Here is a 17569-nt window from a genome sequence, read left to right as displayed (position 1 = left end):
AATAGGGAAGATGCTGGAATCTATCATCAAGGAAGAAATAGCGAGGCATCTGGATAGAAATTGTCCCATCGGGCAGACGCAGCATGGGTTCATAAAGGGCAGGTCGTGCCTAACTAATTTAGTGGAGTTTTTTGAGGACATTACCAGTGCAGTAGATAACGGGGAGCCAATGGATGTGGTATATCTGGATTTCCAGAAAGCCTTTGACAAGGTGCCACACAAAAGGTTGCTGCATAAGATAAAGATGCATGGCATTAAGGGTAAAGTAGTAGCATGGATAGAGGATTGGTTAGTTAATAGAAAGCAAAGAGTGGGGATTAATGGGTGTTTCTCTGGTTGGCAATCAGTAGCTAGTGGTGTCCCTCAGGGATCCGTGTTGGGCCCACAATTGTTCACAATTTACATAGATGATTTGCAGTTGGGGACCAAGGGCAATGTGTCCAAGTTTGCAGATGACACTAAGATGAGTGGTAAAGCGAAAAGTGCAGAGGATACTGGAAGTCTGCAGAGGGATTTGGATAGGTTAAGTGAATGGGCTAGGGTCTGGCAGGTGGAATACAATGTTGACAAATGTGAGGTTATCCATTTTGGTAGGAATAACAGCAAACGGGATTATTATTTAAACGATAAAATATTAAAGCATCCCGCTGTGCAGAGACCTGGGTGTGCTAGTGCATGAGTCACAGAGTTGGTTTACAGGTGCAACAGGTGATTAAAAAGGCAAATGGAATTTTGTCCTTCATTGCTAGAGGGGTGGAGTTTAAGACTAGGGAGGTTATGTTGCAATAGTATAAGGTGTTAGTGAGGCCACAATACCTGGAGTATTGTGTTCAGTTTTGGTCTGAGAAAGGACACACTGGCACTGGAGGGTGTCCAGAGGAGATTCACTCGGTTAATCCCAGAGCTGAAGGGGTTGGATTATGAGGAGAGGTTGAGTAGACTGGGACTGTACTGTTGGAATTTAGAAGGATGAGGGGGGATCTTATAGAAACATTTAAAATTATGAAGGGAATAGATAGGATAGATGCGGGCAGGTTGTTTCCACTGGCGGGTGAAAGCAGAACTAGGGGACATAGCCTCAAAATAAGGGGAAGTAGATTTAGGACTGAGTTTAGGAGGAACTTCTTCACCCAAAGGGTTATGAATCTATGGAATTCCTTGCCCAGTGAAGCAGTTGAGGCTGCTTCATTACATGTTTTTAAGGTAAAGATAGATAGTTTTTTGAAGAATAAAGGGATTAAGGGTTATGGTGTTCGGGCCGGAAAGTGGAGCTGAGTCCACAAAAGATCAGCCATGATCTCATTGAATGGCGGAGCAGGCTCCAGGGGCCAGGTGGCCTACTCCTGCTCCTAGTTCTTATGTTCTTATTCTTATGTTCTTTTGAAACCAATTGGGCAAATGACCTTCTGTGCCATCCTTCTTCTGTGCCATAGCAACTCTGTGATAGTTTGCACGGACCAAAAGAGGCCACACTCACTGTTAAGACCACGACAGGGCCCCAAACCCCACTCCATTTCAGCAGGGGCCAAGGTTGTGACACACAATATTCTAATAACCCCAAGGGCAAAGCAGGGTGAAAGTTGTAACCACTTTTGCAACTCCCAGAGATGCGTTAAGTAAAAAAAGCATTGAAAATCAAAAGCTGTTCTTTTCAGTTCGATGAACAGAACACTCTGGTCTGGCTCATATAAACGGATTAAAACCTAGATTAAAATGTCGCTTCAGGGACTTCCGGTGTTGGCTATGAAGAAGTAAGTCGCACGTTTGGTGGCTCCCACTCGGGTCGGACTTTTGGACATTTTCCCCCGATTTTCTACCGGACTTGAACTGTAAAACTGATGACAGAGGCAATTGTGTACTGGATTCCCACATCAGTGCATGAAGAGAAGGACTAGAAGTGTTCATAAGGGCAGAAACAAAAAGATAGAGATGGCTTGGGCTGCAGCTGCAACAGAAGACAGCATGGCTGAGGTTTGGATCTCTGGCTTGTTGACCCAGCAGTCTATGGAGCAGCTGATGCAGGTCATTCAGGAAGGCTTTGCTATGCAGAAACGGGACTGCTTGGACCCAATAAAAGAGTCGATTGAGCGGTTGGAGCAGAGATTGGATGCCCAAGATCGGGCGATCCAGAAGGTGGAGAAGGCGCTGGCTGAGCAGGAGGAACATCAGACTGTGGTGGAGCTGGAGGTGGGGATGCTGAGGGACCAGCAGAAGTTGTTCCTGGAGAAGGTGGAGGACGTTGAGAATAGGTCCCGCCGGCAGAACCTAAGAATCGGCGGACTCCCGGAGGGATCTGAAGGAACGGACCCTGGGGAATACATTGCAGACATGTTTGTGAAGCTGCTGGGGGATGGGGCATTCTCCTGGCCCTCGGAGATGGATAAGGCTCACATGGCATTCGCGAGGAGGCCGCGAATGGGAAACCCCCCCCCCACCAGGGCAATGGCGATGAGATTCCACAGGTTCTCGGACAAGGAGCGCATTCTACAGTGGGCAAAGTAGACACGGAGCTAGTGGGACAATTGCATCCTGCGGGTATACCAGGACCTGAGTGTAGAGGTGGCCAGGAGAAGAGCAGGCTTCAACCAGATTAGGTCGATCCTTTTTAAGAAAAAGGTGAAGTTTAGACGTTTATACCCAGCCCGTCTCTGGGTCATGCATGAAGATCAGCACTTTTACTTCGAGTCGCCTGAGGACGCGTTGGACTTTGCGAAAAAGGGCTGGCGACGGACTACAAACTTTTGAACTTGGCTGCAACGTTCATGTTTTTTTTTCTTTTTGTTTCTCTGTGTTTTTAAAAAGTTTCTCATTTGGCGTTTTATGGAAGTTGTTTGTGATGCCATTTGCATTTATTTGGAACCAGCAGTAGAGCTGAGTGAGTTAAGGTTTTTATTTGCACTGTTGGGGAATGGAGGGGTGCTTGTTTTGATCTTGGTGATTTTCTGTTGGGCAATTGTGTGGGGATTGTTTGATGCTGGAGTTTGTTTGTATGAGCGGGGGTGGAGAGGGAACAATAGGTGGGAGACTATCTGGCCCCAGGGTTGGGGGCCACCGAGCTAGCTGGGCGAGCTAGCTCTCGGAAGCGCAGTGGGGGGTGTGCATGTTTGGTTCAGGAAGGGGGTTGGGTTACAGGGTGTTGTTACTGGGGGGGGGGGGAAGAGGGGGGGAAAAGAGGGGGGAGCAAATGTTCTGCTGACGAGGGGAGGGACTTGAGCTGAGGGACAGAGGTGGTGGTTGGGGGCGGGGGCTGCCTGGGGATGGACCGGTGGCTGATGGGGATGGCTGATCGGCGGAGAGGGAGGGGGCGGCAATGAGCCCCCCAACTAGGCTGATCACCTGGAATGTTCGAGGATTAATTGGGCCGGTCAAAAGGGCACGTGTGTTCGTGCATCTTAGAGGATTGAAGGCGGATATGGTAATGTTGCAGGAGATGCACCTTCGAATAACGGACCAGGTTAGACCGAGGAAAGGCTGGGTCAGTCAGGTCTTTTCACTCGGGACTAGATTCAAAGACTAGAGGGGTTGCGATCCTGATCAATAAGTGGGTGGTGTTTGAGGCGGGTTTCAGATGTGGGAGGTTGGTACATTATGGTCAGTGGGAAACTGGAGGGGGTGCAGGTGGTATTAGTAAATGTGTATGCGCCAAATTGGGATGATGTGGAGTTTATAAAGAGGATGCTGGGGAAGATACAGGACCTGGACTCGCACAGGTTGGCCATGGGAGGGGACTTCAACACAGTTATGTACCCTGGCTTGGACCTGTCAAGCTCTAAAATGAGCAGGGTGCCAGCAATGGCAAAGGAACTAAAAGGGTTCATGGAGCCGATGAGGGTGGGGGTATGGATCCATGGAGGTTTGGGCAGCCGAGGGTGAAGGAGTTCTCTTTCTACTCACACATGCATAAAGTGTACTCCCGGATTGATTTCTTTATTTTGAGCAGCGCCTTGCTGGCTGAGGTGGTGGATACTGGGTACTCGGCGATTACAATCTCAGACCACGCTCCGCATTGGGTTGACCTGCAGGTTAGTAAAGACAGTAACCAGCGCCTGCACTGGAGGTTGGATGTGGGACTTTTGGCGGATGAAGGGGTGTGCGAGTGGCTGAGGAAATGTATTCAGAGCTACCTGCAGGTCAATGACACGGGGGAAATTTCAGCAGCGGTGGTGAGGGAAGTACTGAAGGCGGTGGTCATGGGGGAACGGATTTCGATCCTGGCCATAGGGAGAAGGTGGAACAGAGACGGACCAACTGGTAAAGGAGATACTATAGATTGATAGGAGGTATGCGGAGACCCCAGAGGCAGGGCTTTCAAGGGAACGACGGAGGTTACAGGCGGAGTTTAGCTTGCTGACCACAGGGAGGGCGGTGGAGCAGCTGAGAAAGGCGATGGGGGTGATCTACAAACATGGAGAGAAGACCAGCAGAATGCTTGCCCAGCAGCTTAGGAAGAGAGAGGCAGCCAGGGAGATAGGGAAAGTAAAGGACGGAGATGGGAACCTGATTGGTGATTCAGTTCGGGTGAATAAGGCGTTTAGGGATTTCTATAGCAGACTCTACAGGTCGGAACCCCCGGCAGGGCCGGAGGGGATGAGGCACTTCTTGGACGGGCTGAATTTCCCAAAAATGGACGGGGAGCGGGGAGAAGGGCTGGGGGCTCCGATCGGGCTGGAAGAGATAGTGGAGGGTCTGAAGGCCATGCAGTTGGGTAAAGCCCCGGTGCCGGATGGGCACCCAGTGCAGTTCTATAAAACATTCTCTGGGACATTGGGGCTGATGTTGATGAGGATGTTCAATGAGGCAAGGGAAAGAGGGGGTGCTGCCCCTGACGATGTCACAGGCCACAATTTCGCTGATTCTGAAGCGGGACAAGAATCCGGAGCTGTGTGGGTCCTGTTAAGTGTGGATGCCAAGTTGCTGGTCAAAATCTTGTCCTCCAGGATTGAGGATTGTGTTCCGGGTGTTATTGGGGAGGACCAGATGGGGTTTGTTAAGAGCAGGCAGTTGGCGGCCAATGTAAGAAGGCTGTTAAATGTGATCATGATGCCCCCGGAAGGTAGGGAGGTGGAGGTAGTGATCGCGATAGATGCAGAAAAGGCTTTTGATCGGGTAGAATGGGATTATCTGTGGGAGGTACTGGGACAGTTCGGATTCGGGCGGGGCTTTATTGACTGGGTCAGGTTGCTGTATCAGGCTCCTGTGGCAAGTGTACGGATGGACTACATCGGACTATTTTAGACAGCACCGGGGGACGAGACAGGGATGCCCCCTTTTCCAACTGTTGTTTGCGCTGGCTAGACAGCCGTTGGCAATTGCTCTGAGAGCCTCAGGCTGGAGAGGACTGGTCCGGGGCACAAGGTTTTGCTCTGTGCGGATGACCTGCTTCTGTACGTTTCTGACCCAATAGAGGGGGTGGAAGAAATCATGAGGGCTCGAGGGGAATTTGGCTGGTTTTCGGGGTATAAGCTTAATATGGGAAAGAGTGGGATGTTTGTGGTCCAGGCGATGGGACAGGAGGGGTGACTGGGAGAGCTGCCATTTAGGTCAGTAGGGGGAAGCTTTAGGTACCTGGGCATCCACGTGGCGCGGGAATCTGGTCCGGCTGGTGGACCAAATGAAGGGCGATTTTCGGAGATGGGACGCGCTTCCGTTGTCTCTGGTTGGGAGGGTGCAAACGGTGAAGGTGTCGGTCCTCCCGAGATTCCTATTTGTATTTCAGTGTCTCCCCATTTTTATTCCGCGGTCCTTTTTTAAGCGGATCAACAGAGTGATCACTGGCTTCGTCTGAGCAGGCAAGACCCCGCGAATAAGGAAGGTAATGCTTGAGCGGAGTCGGGGAGAGGGCGGGCTAGCGCTGCCAAATTTTAGCACCTATTACTGGGCGGCTAATATAGCCATGATCAGGAAATGGGTGGTGGGGGAGGGGTCTGCATGGGAGCGTATGGAGGCCGCTTCATGTAAGGGCACCAGTTTGGGGGCTTTGATAACTGCGCCTCTGCCGTTCCCGCTGGCACGGTGCTCCTCCAGCCCCGTGGTGGTGGCAGCTCTGAGAGTTTGGGGCCAGTGGAGGCGGCATGTGGGAGCTTGAGTTTGGGCCCCAATCTGTGATAATCACCGGTTTGCCCCGGGGAGTATGGACAGGGGGTTCCAGATATGGCGGAGAGGGGATTGAGAGGATAGGAGATATGTTCACAGAAAGGAGCTTTCCGAGTATGAGGGAGTTGGAGGAAAAGTTTGGGTTGGCGAGGGAAAACTAATTCAGGTATCTGCAGGCGCGGGACTTCCTATGGAAACAGGTGTCAACCTTCCCGCTCCTACCACTAAGGGGGATTCAGGACAGGGTAGTTTCCAGAGGGTGGGTAGGAGCAGGGAGTGTCTCAGACATTTACAAGGAACTTATGAGGTCAGAGGAGACACAGACCAAGGAGCTGAAGCGCAAGTGGGAGGAGGAGCTGGGAGGTGAGATAGAGAATGGTCTATAGGCGGACCCGTTGAGTAGCGTCAACGTGCCCGCAACATGTGCCAGGCTCAGCCTGATACGGGCTCACGTGACAGTGGCCCGGATGAGCAGATTCTTTGGGGTTGAGGACAGGTGCGCTAAATGTGCGGGAGGACCGGCAAACCATGTCCACATATTTTGGACATGTCCAAACCTTCGGGGATTTTGGCTGGGGTTTGCAGACGTCATGTCCATGGTGTTAAAAACAAGGGTGGCACTGAGTCCAGAGGCGGCGATTTTCGGGGTGTCAGAAGGGGGATAAAAAGGCAGACATTCTGGCCTTTGCTTCCCTGGTAGCCCGGAGATGGATACTATTAGCTTGGAGGGACTCAAAGCCCCCGAAGTCGGGGACCTGGCTATTGGACATGGCTAGCTATCTCTGTTTGGAGAAAATCAAGTTCACCTTGAGTGGGTCACTGATGGGGTTCACCCGGAGGTGGCAATCATTCGTTGACTTCCTTGTGGGAAATTAATCATCAGCAGACGGGGGGGGGGGGGGGGGTTTGCAGATTAGAGTGTGGGTCAATAAGGGTGGAATCTGTATGAGAGGTAAATAGCTTTTGCACGATGTTTATGGTTTCATGCGTTTTGTTTATTTTGTTGTTACTATGCCAAATATACCGCAATAAAATGTTTATTTTTTTAAAATGTCGCCACAGTCCCAGAGGACCATCTTTAAGAGTTGACTGTGGTGATTTAACCTGAGGGTCACCACACCTCAGGGCAAGAGCAAGGCTGAGAAGGCAGGGCCTTCATGAATAACCTCAGCCAGAACGGGAATTGAACGCATGCTGGTGGCATCGCTCCGTATAAGCCATCCAGCCAACTGACTAACTGACCCCCTAGTAAAACGTAGATTAACTGCATCACCTCTACACAATACTGCAAGTTTCCAACGTTCTCTCACTCAAACCAAAAATATTTCATCATTCTCAAAGGTGAGTATGTTTTTCTTGAATACAATGATTGTGATTATCTGCAGCTCTGGTATTTCTGAGTTGAACAGGTGTGCACAGATTCTGGGTTCAACCCTTACTATTGTTGACATAGCTCCAGTCCCACCATTTACTAATAGGAAATATTCACTGTAACCCTGGGGCAAAGTAATATAGAAAGGCGGAGCCACTATTTATTACAAAATACCTGACAGTTGCTTCTGATAACATATCAAACGTGAAATCAAGTTCAAATCATCCACAAAAAGTATCTTTTTCCAAACCCAAATTTGTCATTTACATTTTTAGATTGAAAAAACGTTTCTATATCACACAATCAAATATGACCCAATAGCGCTTTAGTAAAAATATTACAACAAGAGAATGTGATGAAAAGGCAGTGATTCAAAGCAGGAGTGAGAGAATTTTGTGCAAATTCACTCCTCAGTAGATTACCAGCTGGGCAATTAGTTCCTTGGCATCTTGCATGCTTGTTGGTATTTTTGACCCATCTTCAGCTACATGGGTTCCAATAAGGAAAAGCTTCCTTTTATCACCTAATTTAGCAAGAGAAAGTTGTTCATGGATTTCTGAAATAGTGCAGGCTCCTTTAACATCCTGTAAGACACAAAATAACCTAATATTACAGACAAGTAATTATCCCCATTAACATTTTGTTGCAGGTTCGGAATTCTTTGGTAATTGCTGGAAAACAGGCATTTTGGGCCGTAATTTCCATGGAGCAGCTATCAGCTTTGAATTGCCACTCTGTGCCCACTTACTGCCACCAAATTTCTACTGTGCCTGTCTCATCTGACCTTCCTGACTCAGGCCTGGTGAGATCCTGGTTGCACAGCTTTCACTGGGGCCCAGCACCAAAGTCTAACAGAGTTGGAGTCAAGAAGGACACTTTTTTGCTGCGGTGAAACAGGTTCGCTTAAGGTCCCATTGACACTGACTGGGCAGGTAGCAGGTCAGTGAATCAGATTTGGGGGTGTCGGACAGTGGGAGGGGTGGTGTGGGTTGAGACATCAGAGGGGGTTGCCAAGTCCTGGGAGTCGGGTCTCTGGTTAGTCGGGGGGATGTGGGGGAGTCCCCACAGTCAGGGGAGGGGTTGTGTAGGGAGGCCCATGTGGGGATCAGGTTATCTCTTTAAAATAGTTACATGGGGACTTCCAGTGACAGCCATGCAGTGAGAGCTTGCTTATTTGGGAGCTCCCGCTCGTGGTGGACCTTTGGGACCTATTTCCCCCAATTTATGGAGGATTTGATCGGTAAAATTGGAGATTGGTGAGGTAGAGGAGAGGAATCCCCCACCAGTTTATGGAGTCATGGACCAGAAGTGGCCTGCAAAGGAGAGATTTTTGGGCAAAGGAACTGGAGTCTGCAGCACAGGAAACCATGGCGGAGGCTCAGGAACTGAGATTGCAGGCCCAGTAGTCAACAGAGCAGCTGGTGGAATTCCTTCAGGGGAGCTTCGCCAAGCAAAGACAAGAGTACCTGGACCTGATTAAGACGGGGATTGACCGGGTGGAGTAAAGATTGGAAGCCCAGGGACAGGCGGCGGTGGCTGAGCACGAGGACCATGTAACCGCGATGGCGGCGGCGATGAATCTGATGAGGGGCCACAAGAAAAGGCTGCAGAAGGTGGAGGATCTGGAGAACAGGTCGCGCAGGCAGAACCTGAGGATCGTTGGCCTCCCGGAGGGCAGCGAGTGATTGGACGCAGGGCATATGTGGCGCATATGTTCGGGAAGCTGCTGGGCGAAGGTGTATTTGCTTGACTCTTGGAGGTGGACAGGGCACTTGTGAGGAAGCCACGGATGAATGAGCCGCCGAGGGCGATAGTGGTACGAATGCACCAGTTCCTGGACAAGGAAAAGATCTTGAGATGGGCCAGGCAGACGTGGAGCTGTAAATGGGAAAATAACATGCTGCACATTTACCAGGACTTGGGTGCGGAACTTGCCAAAAGACGGGCGAGCTTCTACAAAGTTAAAACGGTCCGCTTCCAGAAGGGGGTGAAGTTTGGCATATTGTACCTAGCTCGTTTGTGGGTTACTTACGAGGGTCAAGAACTTTATTTCAGATCGCCGGATGTGACGATGAAATTTATTAAGGACAGGGGACCAGCAGATGATGGAGGACATTGAACGTGGGGGTGAGTAAAATGTGCCTTTGCTGCTAAAATTTATTTTTCTTTTTGGGCTATGTTTGTAGTGTTTTTGTACAAATTTTTGTATGCGGATTAACTTTGTTCTTGTGGGGGCATGTTGGGTAGAATTTTCTTCTTTGTGTTTGTTGGGGATTGTTATGTTTTGCAATTGTATGTTTGAGTGGGGGGAGGGAGAACAATGGGGGCTAGATGCTTGACTCCATGGGCGGGGGTTACCAGGCTAGCTGGGTGGGCTAGCTCATGGAAGCTCAGTGGGGGACGAGCAGGTGATCAGTTTGGTATGGGGTGTTGGGATTGTTGTTTTGTTAGTTTGGGGGGGGGGGGGGGGAGGAGGAGAGGTGGGAGCACGGGAATTGTTCTGCTAACAGCGGAGGGATTGGCGTTGGGAGACAAATAGGAGGTCGACGACGGTGGGTGACCGAGGGCGGGCCTGATGAGGCGTGGGACCCGAGCTGGAGGCTGGCCTGAAAAGGGTGATGATTGATTGTGGGGGGGGGGGGGGGGGGGGGGGGGGGGCCCAAACCAGGTAAAATTATTGGAGAGAATTCCCAGGGACAGGATTTATACCCATTTGGAAACAAATGAACTCATTAGCGATAGACAGCATAGTTTTGTGAAGGGGAGGTCATGCCTCACTAACTTGATAAGAGTTTTTTGAGGAGGTAACAAAGATGATTGATATGGGGAGGGAGGTTGATGTTGTCTACATGGACTTCAGTAAAGGCTTTGACAAGGTGCCGCATAAGACAGAAGACATAGGAGCAGAATTAGGCCACTCGGCCCATCAAGTCTGCTCCGCCATTCAATCATGGCTGATACTTTTCTCATCCCCATTCTCCTGCCTTCTCCCCATAACCCCTGATCCGCTTATTGATCAAAAACCTATCTACCTCTGTCTTAAAGACACTCGAGTGATTTGGCCTCCACAGCCTTCTGCGGCAAAGAGTTCCACAGATTCACCACCCTCTGGCTGAAGAAATTCCTCCTCATCTCTGTTTTAAAGGATTGTCCCTTTAGTCTGAGATTGTGTCCTCTGCTTCTTCCTTAGATACGGGGCCCAAAATTGCTCACAACACTCCAAATGGGGTCTGACCAGAACCTTATACAGCCTCAGAAGTACATCCCTGGTCTTGTATTCTAGCCCTCTCGACATGAATGCTAACATTGCATTTGCCTTCCTAACTGCCGACTGAACCTGCACGTTAACCTTAAGAGAATCGTGAACAAGGACTCCCAAGTCACTTTGTGCTTCTGATTTCCTAAGCATCTTCCCATTTAGAAAAAAGTCTATGCCTAAATTCCTCTTTCCAAAGTGCATAACCTCACACTTTTCCACATTGTATTCCATTTGCCACTTCATTGCCCACTCTCCTAACCTGTCCAAGTCCTTCTGCAGCACGCCTGCTTCCTCAATACTACCTGCCCCTCTACAGATCTTTGTATCATCTGAAAACTTAGCAACAGTGCCTTCAGTACATTTTTCCAGATCATTAATGTATATTGTGAAAAGTTGTGGTCCCAGCACAGACCCTTGAGGTACACCACTAGTCACCGGCTGCCATCCTGAAAAAGACCCCTTTATCCCCACTCTCTGCCTTCTGCCAATCAGCCAAACCTCTATCCATGCCAGGATCTTACCCTTAACACCATGGGCTCTTAACTTATTTAACAATCTCATGTGCAGCACCTTGTCAAAGGCCTTCTGGAAATCTAAATAAATCACGTCCACTGGTTCTCCTTTGTCAAACTTCCTTGTTACCTCCTCAAAGAACTCTAACAGATTTGTCAGACATGACCTTCCTTTGATAAAGCCGTGCTGACTCAGTCCTATTTTATCATGCACTTCCAAATACTCCGCGATCTCATCTTTAATAATGGACTCTTCAATCTTACCAATGACTAAAGTCAGGCTAATCGGCCTATAATTTCCCGTTGTCTGCCTCACTCCCTTCATGGCAGACTGGTGCAAAAGATAAAGTCACACTGGATCAGAGGTGAGGTGGTAAGATGGATACAGAACTGGCTGGGTCACAGAAGGCCAAGGGTAGCAGTAGACGGTTGTTTTGCTGAATGGAAGGTTGTGACTAGTGGTATTCCACAGGGATCTGAGATGGGGCCTCTGTTGTTTGCAGTGTACATAAATGATTTGGAGGAAATGTAGCTGGTCTGATTAGTAAGTTCGCGGCTGACACCAAGGTTGGTGGAGAGGCAGATAGCGTTGAGGATTGTCAGAGGATACAGCAGGGCATCGATAGGTTAGAGACTTGGGCAAAGAAATGTCAAATGGAGTTTAATCCAGACAAATGTAAGGTAATGCATTTTGGTAGGTATAACAGAAAGGAAATATACTGTAAATGGCAAAACTCATAGGATTACAGAAAGTCAGAGAGCTGGGCGTGCAGGTCCACAGATCTTTGAAAGTGGCAACACAAGTGGACAAGGTAGTCTTCAGTGGACGGGGCATCGAGTATGAAAACTGGCAAGTCATGCTGCAGTTGTAAAGAACCTTGGTAAGGCTGCTCTTGAAATATTGTGCACAATTCTGGTCGCCACACTACCAGAACGACATGAAGACTTTGGAGAGGGTGCAGAGGAGGTTTACCAGGTGTTGCCTGATCTGGAGGGTGTTAGCTATGCGGAGAGACTGAATAGACTCGAGACTGTTTTCATTAGAAAGACGGAGGTTGAAAGGTGACCTGATAAGAGGTCTACAGGATTATATGGGGCATGGATAGAGTGGATGGGCAGGCACTCTTCCCAGGGAGGAGGGGTCAGTCACCAGGGGGCATAGGTTTAAGGTCCATGGGACAAAGTTTAGTGGAGATGTGAGAGGCAGGCTTTTTTTTACTAAGGGTGCTAAATTGCCCTTAGTGTCCAGAAAGGTTAGGTGGGGTTACTGGGTTACAGAGATAGGGTGGAAGTGTGGGGTTAAGTGTAGGGTGCCCCAAGAGTGGCACGAGGCACAGTGGTTAGCACTGCTGCCTACGGCGTTGAGGACCGAGGTTCGAATCCCGGCCCCGGGTGGAGTTTGCACATTCTGCCCATGTCTGCGTGGGTCTCACCCCCACAACCCAAAGATGTGCAGGGTAGGAGGATTGGCCACGCTAAATTGCCCCTTAATTGGACAAAAAATAATTGGGTACTCTAAATTTATTAAAAAGTAAAAAGAGGGTGGCATGTGGCGCAGTGGATAGCAATGGGGCTGCGGCGCTGAGGATCCAGGTTTGAATCCCGGCCCTGGGTCACTGTCCGTGCGCAGTTTGCATATTCTCCCCATGTCTGTGTGGGTTTCACCCCCACATCCCAAAGATGTGCTGGTTAGGTGGATTGGCCACATTAAATTGCCCTAAATTGGAAAAATATATATAATTAGGTACTCTAAAAAAAATTTTAAAGTAGGGTGCTCTTTCCAAGGGCCGGTGCAAACTCAATGGGCTAAATGGTCTCTTTCTGCACTGTGAGTTCTATGATCTATGAGTGCCTGGAGCGCGGTGCCAGGGGAGGTTGGGGAAGCAGATACATTACCGGCGTTCAAAAGGCATCTTGACAAACACATGGACAGGATGTGTATAGAGATATACATAAGCACATAAGAACTCTGAGCAGGAGTCGGCCATCTGGCCCCTCGAGCCTGCTCCGCCATTCAATGAGATCATGGCTGATCTTTTGTGGACTCAGCTCCACTTTCCCGCCCGAACACCATAACCCTTTATTCTTCCAAAAACTATCCATCTTTATCTTGCCACAAGATAAAGGGTTTTGGCCAATGTGGGTATCATGACTGATACAGGCTTGGAGGGCCGAAGGGCCTGTTCCTGTGCTGTATTGTTCTTTGTAGCATGGATAATGCAGTAATCGCGGGTGACTTCAATCTGCATATAGACTGGATAAACCTAATTAGCACAAATACTGTGAAGGATGAGTTTCTGGAGTGTGTTGGGAATGGTTTTCTCAAGCAGTATAGAACTAGTAAATATTTTTGAACATTAAGGATGGGTCATCAGCCAAGGAACTTACATGTGGTCCATTGGCTGCAGTTTGGATACCAGTTCAGTGCAGCGGGTCTGATTTAGATAACAGTTACCAAACATGGTCCATACAAAATATTGGTGAAAATTGCTCACATTGCTGTTGACCTTTGTTTTGTGAACACTGATGAGGCACGTACCTGCTTGTTGGCTAAAACAACAACAGGAAGTGTTGCATGCCTTCGGACCAATTGGTGAAGCTCCTTTTTAGCAAGTGTCATCCGTTTATGGTCTGCTGAATCCACCACGTAAACCAGTGCCTGTGACGCAGGTAGATAAGAGGACCAGCATTTACGTAGAGATTGACTCCCACCAACTTCAAGAGAAAACAGAATAGGTAATGCAGTGGACCAGAGGTTAGCAAAGTACAAGCTTGTTTTAAATAGGGAATAGTGTAGATGGTCTTCAGAGTGGTTTCACAGGTCAGCGCAACATCGAGGGCCGAAGGGCCTGTACTGCGCTGTAATGTTCTATATATATAAATTTTGTTGAAAATTAGAATCTTACAGCACCAAAGATCATTTGGGCCAGCATACCCGTGCTGGCTCTCGGAGTCCCATTTCTCTTGTGCATTTCCCAGAAATTTGCCTTTTAAAAATGTTTTTCTACTTCTCCTTTAAAAGCTGTTATGCATCCTGCTTCCACTATCGTTTGTGGCCAGCAATTGCATTTACCCGTTGTATAGAAGTTTTCCAAATCTTTCCCTTGTTCTTTTGTTGATGGTCTTAAATTACATTCTCTCTCGTTCACTGGAAAGAATAATAGATTTTCTCCATTTACCCTCAAATGTTTAACTGCATATCAGATTTTCTCTTGATCTTGTTTATTTTAATGAAAAATGCTCCAGTTTCTCAAAACTCAAAGTGGATAAGTGTGATCCAAGCATTTTGGTCGGAAAAATGGGACAGCAAATTGTTATCTAAATGGGGAGAGATTTCAGAGTGCTCCATTGCAAAGAACAAATAACAAAGAAAAGTACAGCACAGGAACAGCCCTTCGGCCCTCCAAGCCCGTGCCAACCATGCTGCCCGTCTAAACTAAAATCTTCTACACTCCCTGGGTCCGTATCCCTCTATTCCCATCCTATTCATGTATTTGTCCAGATGCCCCTTAAACGTCACTATCGTCCCTGCTTCCACCACCTCCTTCGGCAGCGAGTTCCAGGCACCCACTACCCTCTGTGTAAAAAAACTTGCCTCGTACATCTCCTCTAAACCTTGCCCCTCGCACCTTAAACCTATGCCCCTTTGTAATTGACCCTCTACCCTGGGGAAAAGCCTCTGAGTATCCACTCTGTCTGCCCCTCATAATCTGTAGACCTCTATCAGGTCGCCCCTCAACCTCCATCGTTTCAGTGAGAACAAACCGAGTTTATTCAACCGCTCCTCATAGCTAATGCCCTCCATACCAGGCAACATCCTGGTAAATCTCTTCTGCACGCTTTCTAAAGCCTCCACATCCTTCTGGTAGTGTGGCGACCAGAATTGAACACTATACTCCAAGTGTGGCCTAACTAAGGTTCTATACAGCTGCAATATGACTTGCCAATTCTTATACTCAATGCCCCGGCCAATGAAGTGGACTGGGTGAGCACAGTAAGAAGTCTTACAACACCAGGTTAAAGTCCAACACGCTTGTTTCAAACACTAGCTTTCGGAGCACTGCTCCTTCACCTGAGGAAGGAGCAGTGCTCTGAAAGCTAGTGTTTGAAACAAACATGTTGGACTTTAATCTGGTGTTGTAAGACTTCTTACCGGCCAATGAAGGCAAGCATGCCTATGCCTTCTTGACTACCTTCTCCACCTGTGTTGCCCCTTTCAGTGACCTGTGGACCTGTACACCTAGATCTCTCTGACTTTCAATACTCTTGAGGGTTCTACCATTCACTGTATATTCCCTACCTGCATTCGACGTTCCAAAATGCATTATCTCACATTTGTCCGGATTAAACTCCATCTGCCATCTCTCCACCCAAGTCTCCAAACGATCTAAATTCTGCTGTATCCTCTGACAGTCCTCATCGCTATCTGCAATTCCACCAACCTTTATGTCGTCTGCAAATTTGCTAATCAGACCAGTTACATTTTCCTCCAAATCATTTATATATACTACGAACAGCAAAGGTCCCAGCACTGATCCCTGAGGACCACCAGTCACAGCCCTCCAATTAAAAAAGCACCCTTCCATTGCTACTCTCTGCCTTCTATGACCTAGCCAGTTCTGTATCCACCTTGCCAGCTCACCCCTGATCCCGTGTGACTTCACCTTTTGTACCAGTCTACCATGAGGGACTTTGTCAAAGGCCTTACTGAAGTCCATATAGACAACATGCACTGCCCTACCTGCATCAATCATCTTTGTGACCTCTTCGAAAAACTCTAGCAAGTTAGTGAGACACAACATCCCCTTCACAAAACCATGCTGCCTCTCACTAATACGTCCATTTGCTTCCAAATGGGAGTAGATCCTGTCTTGACGAATTCTCTCCAGTAATTTCCCTACCACTGACAGGGCGCTGGAGTTCCTCGTTCATGAGAAAACGAGCTTGCAGGTACAGCAGATAATAAAGAAAGTGAATGGAATATTGGCATTTATAGCCAAAGGAATAGAGTATAAAGGTAAGGAAGTGTGTCAATTGTACAAGGCATTGGTGAGACCGCACCTGGTGTTTTGTGCAGTTTTGGTCCCTTATTTGAGGAAAGATGTTGTGGGATTGGAGGCGGTTTAGAGGAGGGTCACTAGATTGATTCCAGAGATGAGGGGTTTGTCGTATGAGGAGAGATTGAACAGTTTAGGCCGATACTCTCTAGAGTTTAGAAGAATGAGAAGAGGTCTAATTGAGGTATGCAAGATGCTAAAAGGTGTGGATAAAGTAGATGTTGAGCGGAAGCTTCCTCGTGTGGGGCAATCTAGAATGAGTCATGGTCTGAGGATAAAAGGTTAACAAATTCAAAACAGATTTGACGGGAAACTACTCCCAAAGGGTTGTGAATCTGTGGACTTTGCTGCCCCAGAGTGCGGTGGATGTTGGGACAGTGACTAAATTTAAGGAGGAGTTAGACAGATTTTTAATTGGTAATGGGCTGAAGGGTTATGGAGAACAGGCAGGGTGGAGGAGTTTTAAAAATTTTTTAGAGTACCAATTATTTTTTCCAATTAAGGGGCAATTTAGCGTGGCCAATCTACCTCCCCTACACTTCTTTTGGGTTGTGGGGGTGTGACCCACACAGACACGGAGAATGTGGAAACTCCACATGGACAGTGAGCGTGGGCTGGGATTGAACCCAGGTCCTCAGCGCCATGAGGCAGCAGTGCTAACCACTGCACCATCGTGCTGCCCTAGGACAGTGGAGTTAAGGCCAGGATGAGATCAGCCATGGTCGAATGGCGGAGCAGCTCGATGGGCTAAATGAACTAATTTTGCTCCTGGGTATTACTAAATAACAAAGTAGTAGTTCCAGCATTAACTGCTCAAAGTGGCATGTGAACTGGGGAGCTGGATGTTTGGGTTTGGCATATTTTAACAAGACAAATAATAATGCTCTCTGCACTTACAAGCCCCCAGTCCCATTAAAATATTTGGGAGTGGGAGAGGGGACCTACTTGGAAAAATATGCTCTTTCCAGGAACCAGTGTGGAGAATGAAGTCATTTCAATGGCGGTCAGGTCAAATTGTATAGTTCCCACCCCCAAGTACAGGCCTGGAAATTCTGGGAAATGTTATTAAAAGGGATTCTGCTGATCAAGACCCCAACCCTTTCTGCGGAATTTTGTACCCACGTAACTGCTTTCCTCTTACTAACTAATGACAAAGCTACAGGAGATTGACTACTAAAAACAAACACAGAATAGGTATGAAGACCTTCAGAATGGCATTTTGCCTCTCTATGTTGCAATCAACCTTTTCCATCTCCACATTTACACACGTCTTGAA

At 48.1% G+C, this 17569-nt stretch overlaps 1 protein-coding gene across 2 annotated transcripts in view; it reads right to left on the bottom strand.

Moving 5' to 3' along the window:
• Positions 1–7596: 7596 nt before the first annotated feature.
• The window catches only part of arl9 (ADP-ribosylation factor-like 9), a 36488-nt gene continuing 26515 nt past the window's right edge, over positions 7597–17569 (bottom strand). For both annotated transcript variants that reach the window (XM_038792915.1, XM_038792916.1), the window contains exons 3-4: positions 13776–13951; positions 7597–8049 (exon numbers count right to left, since the gene is read on the bottom strand). In XM_038792915.1, the coding sequence (XP_038648843.1) occupies positions 7876–8049; positions 13776–13951 (350 nt within the window). In that variant the 3' untranslated portion in view covers positions 7597–7875. The remainder of the gene's footprint in view (positions 8050–13775; positions 13952–17569) is intronic.

This window comes from Scyliorhinus canicula, chromosome 3 (genome assembly GCF_902713615.1).
Source record: "Scyliorhinus canicula chromosome 3, sScyCan1.1, whole genome shotgun sequence".
Lineage (NCBI taxonomy): Eukaryota > Metazoa > Chordata > Chondrichthyes > Carcharhiniformes > Scyliorhinidae > Scyliorhinus > Scyliorhinus canicula.
Note: the sequence above shows the minus strand (reverse complement) of the source record. Positions and strands in the feature narration are given on the sequence as shown.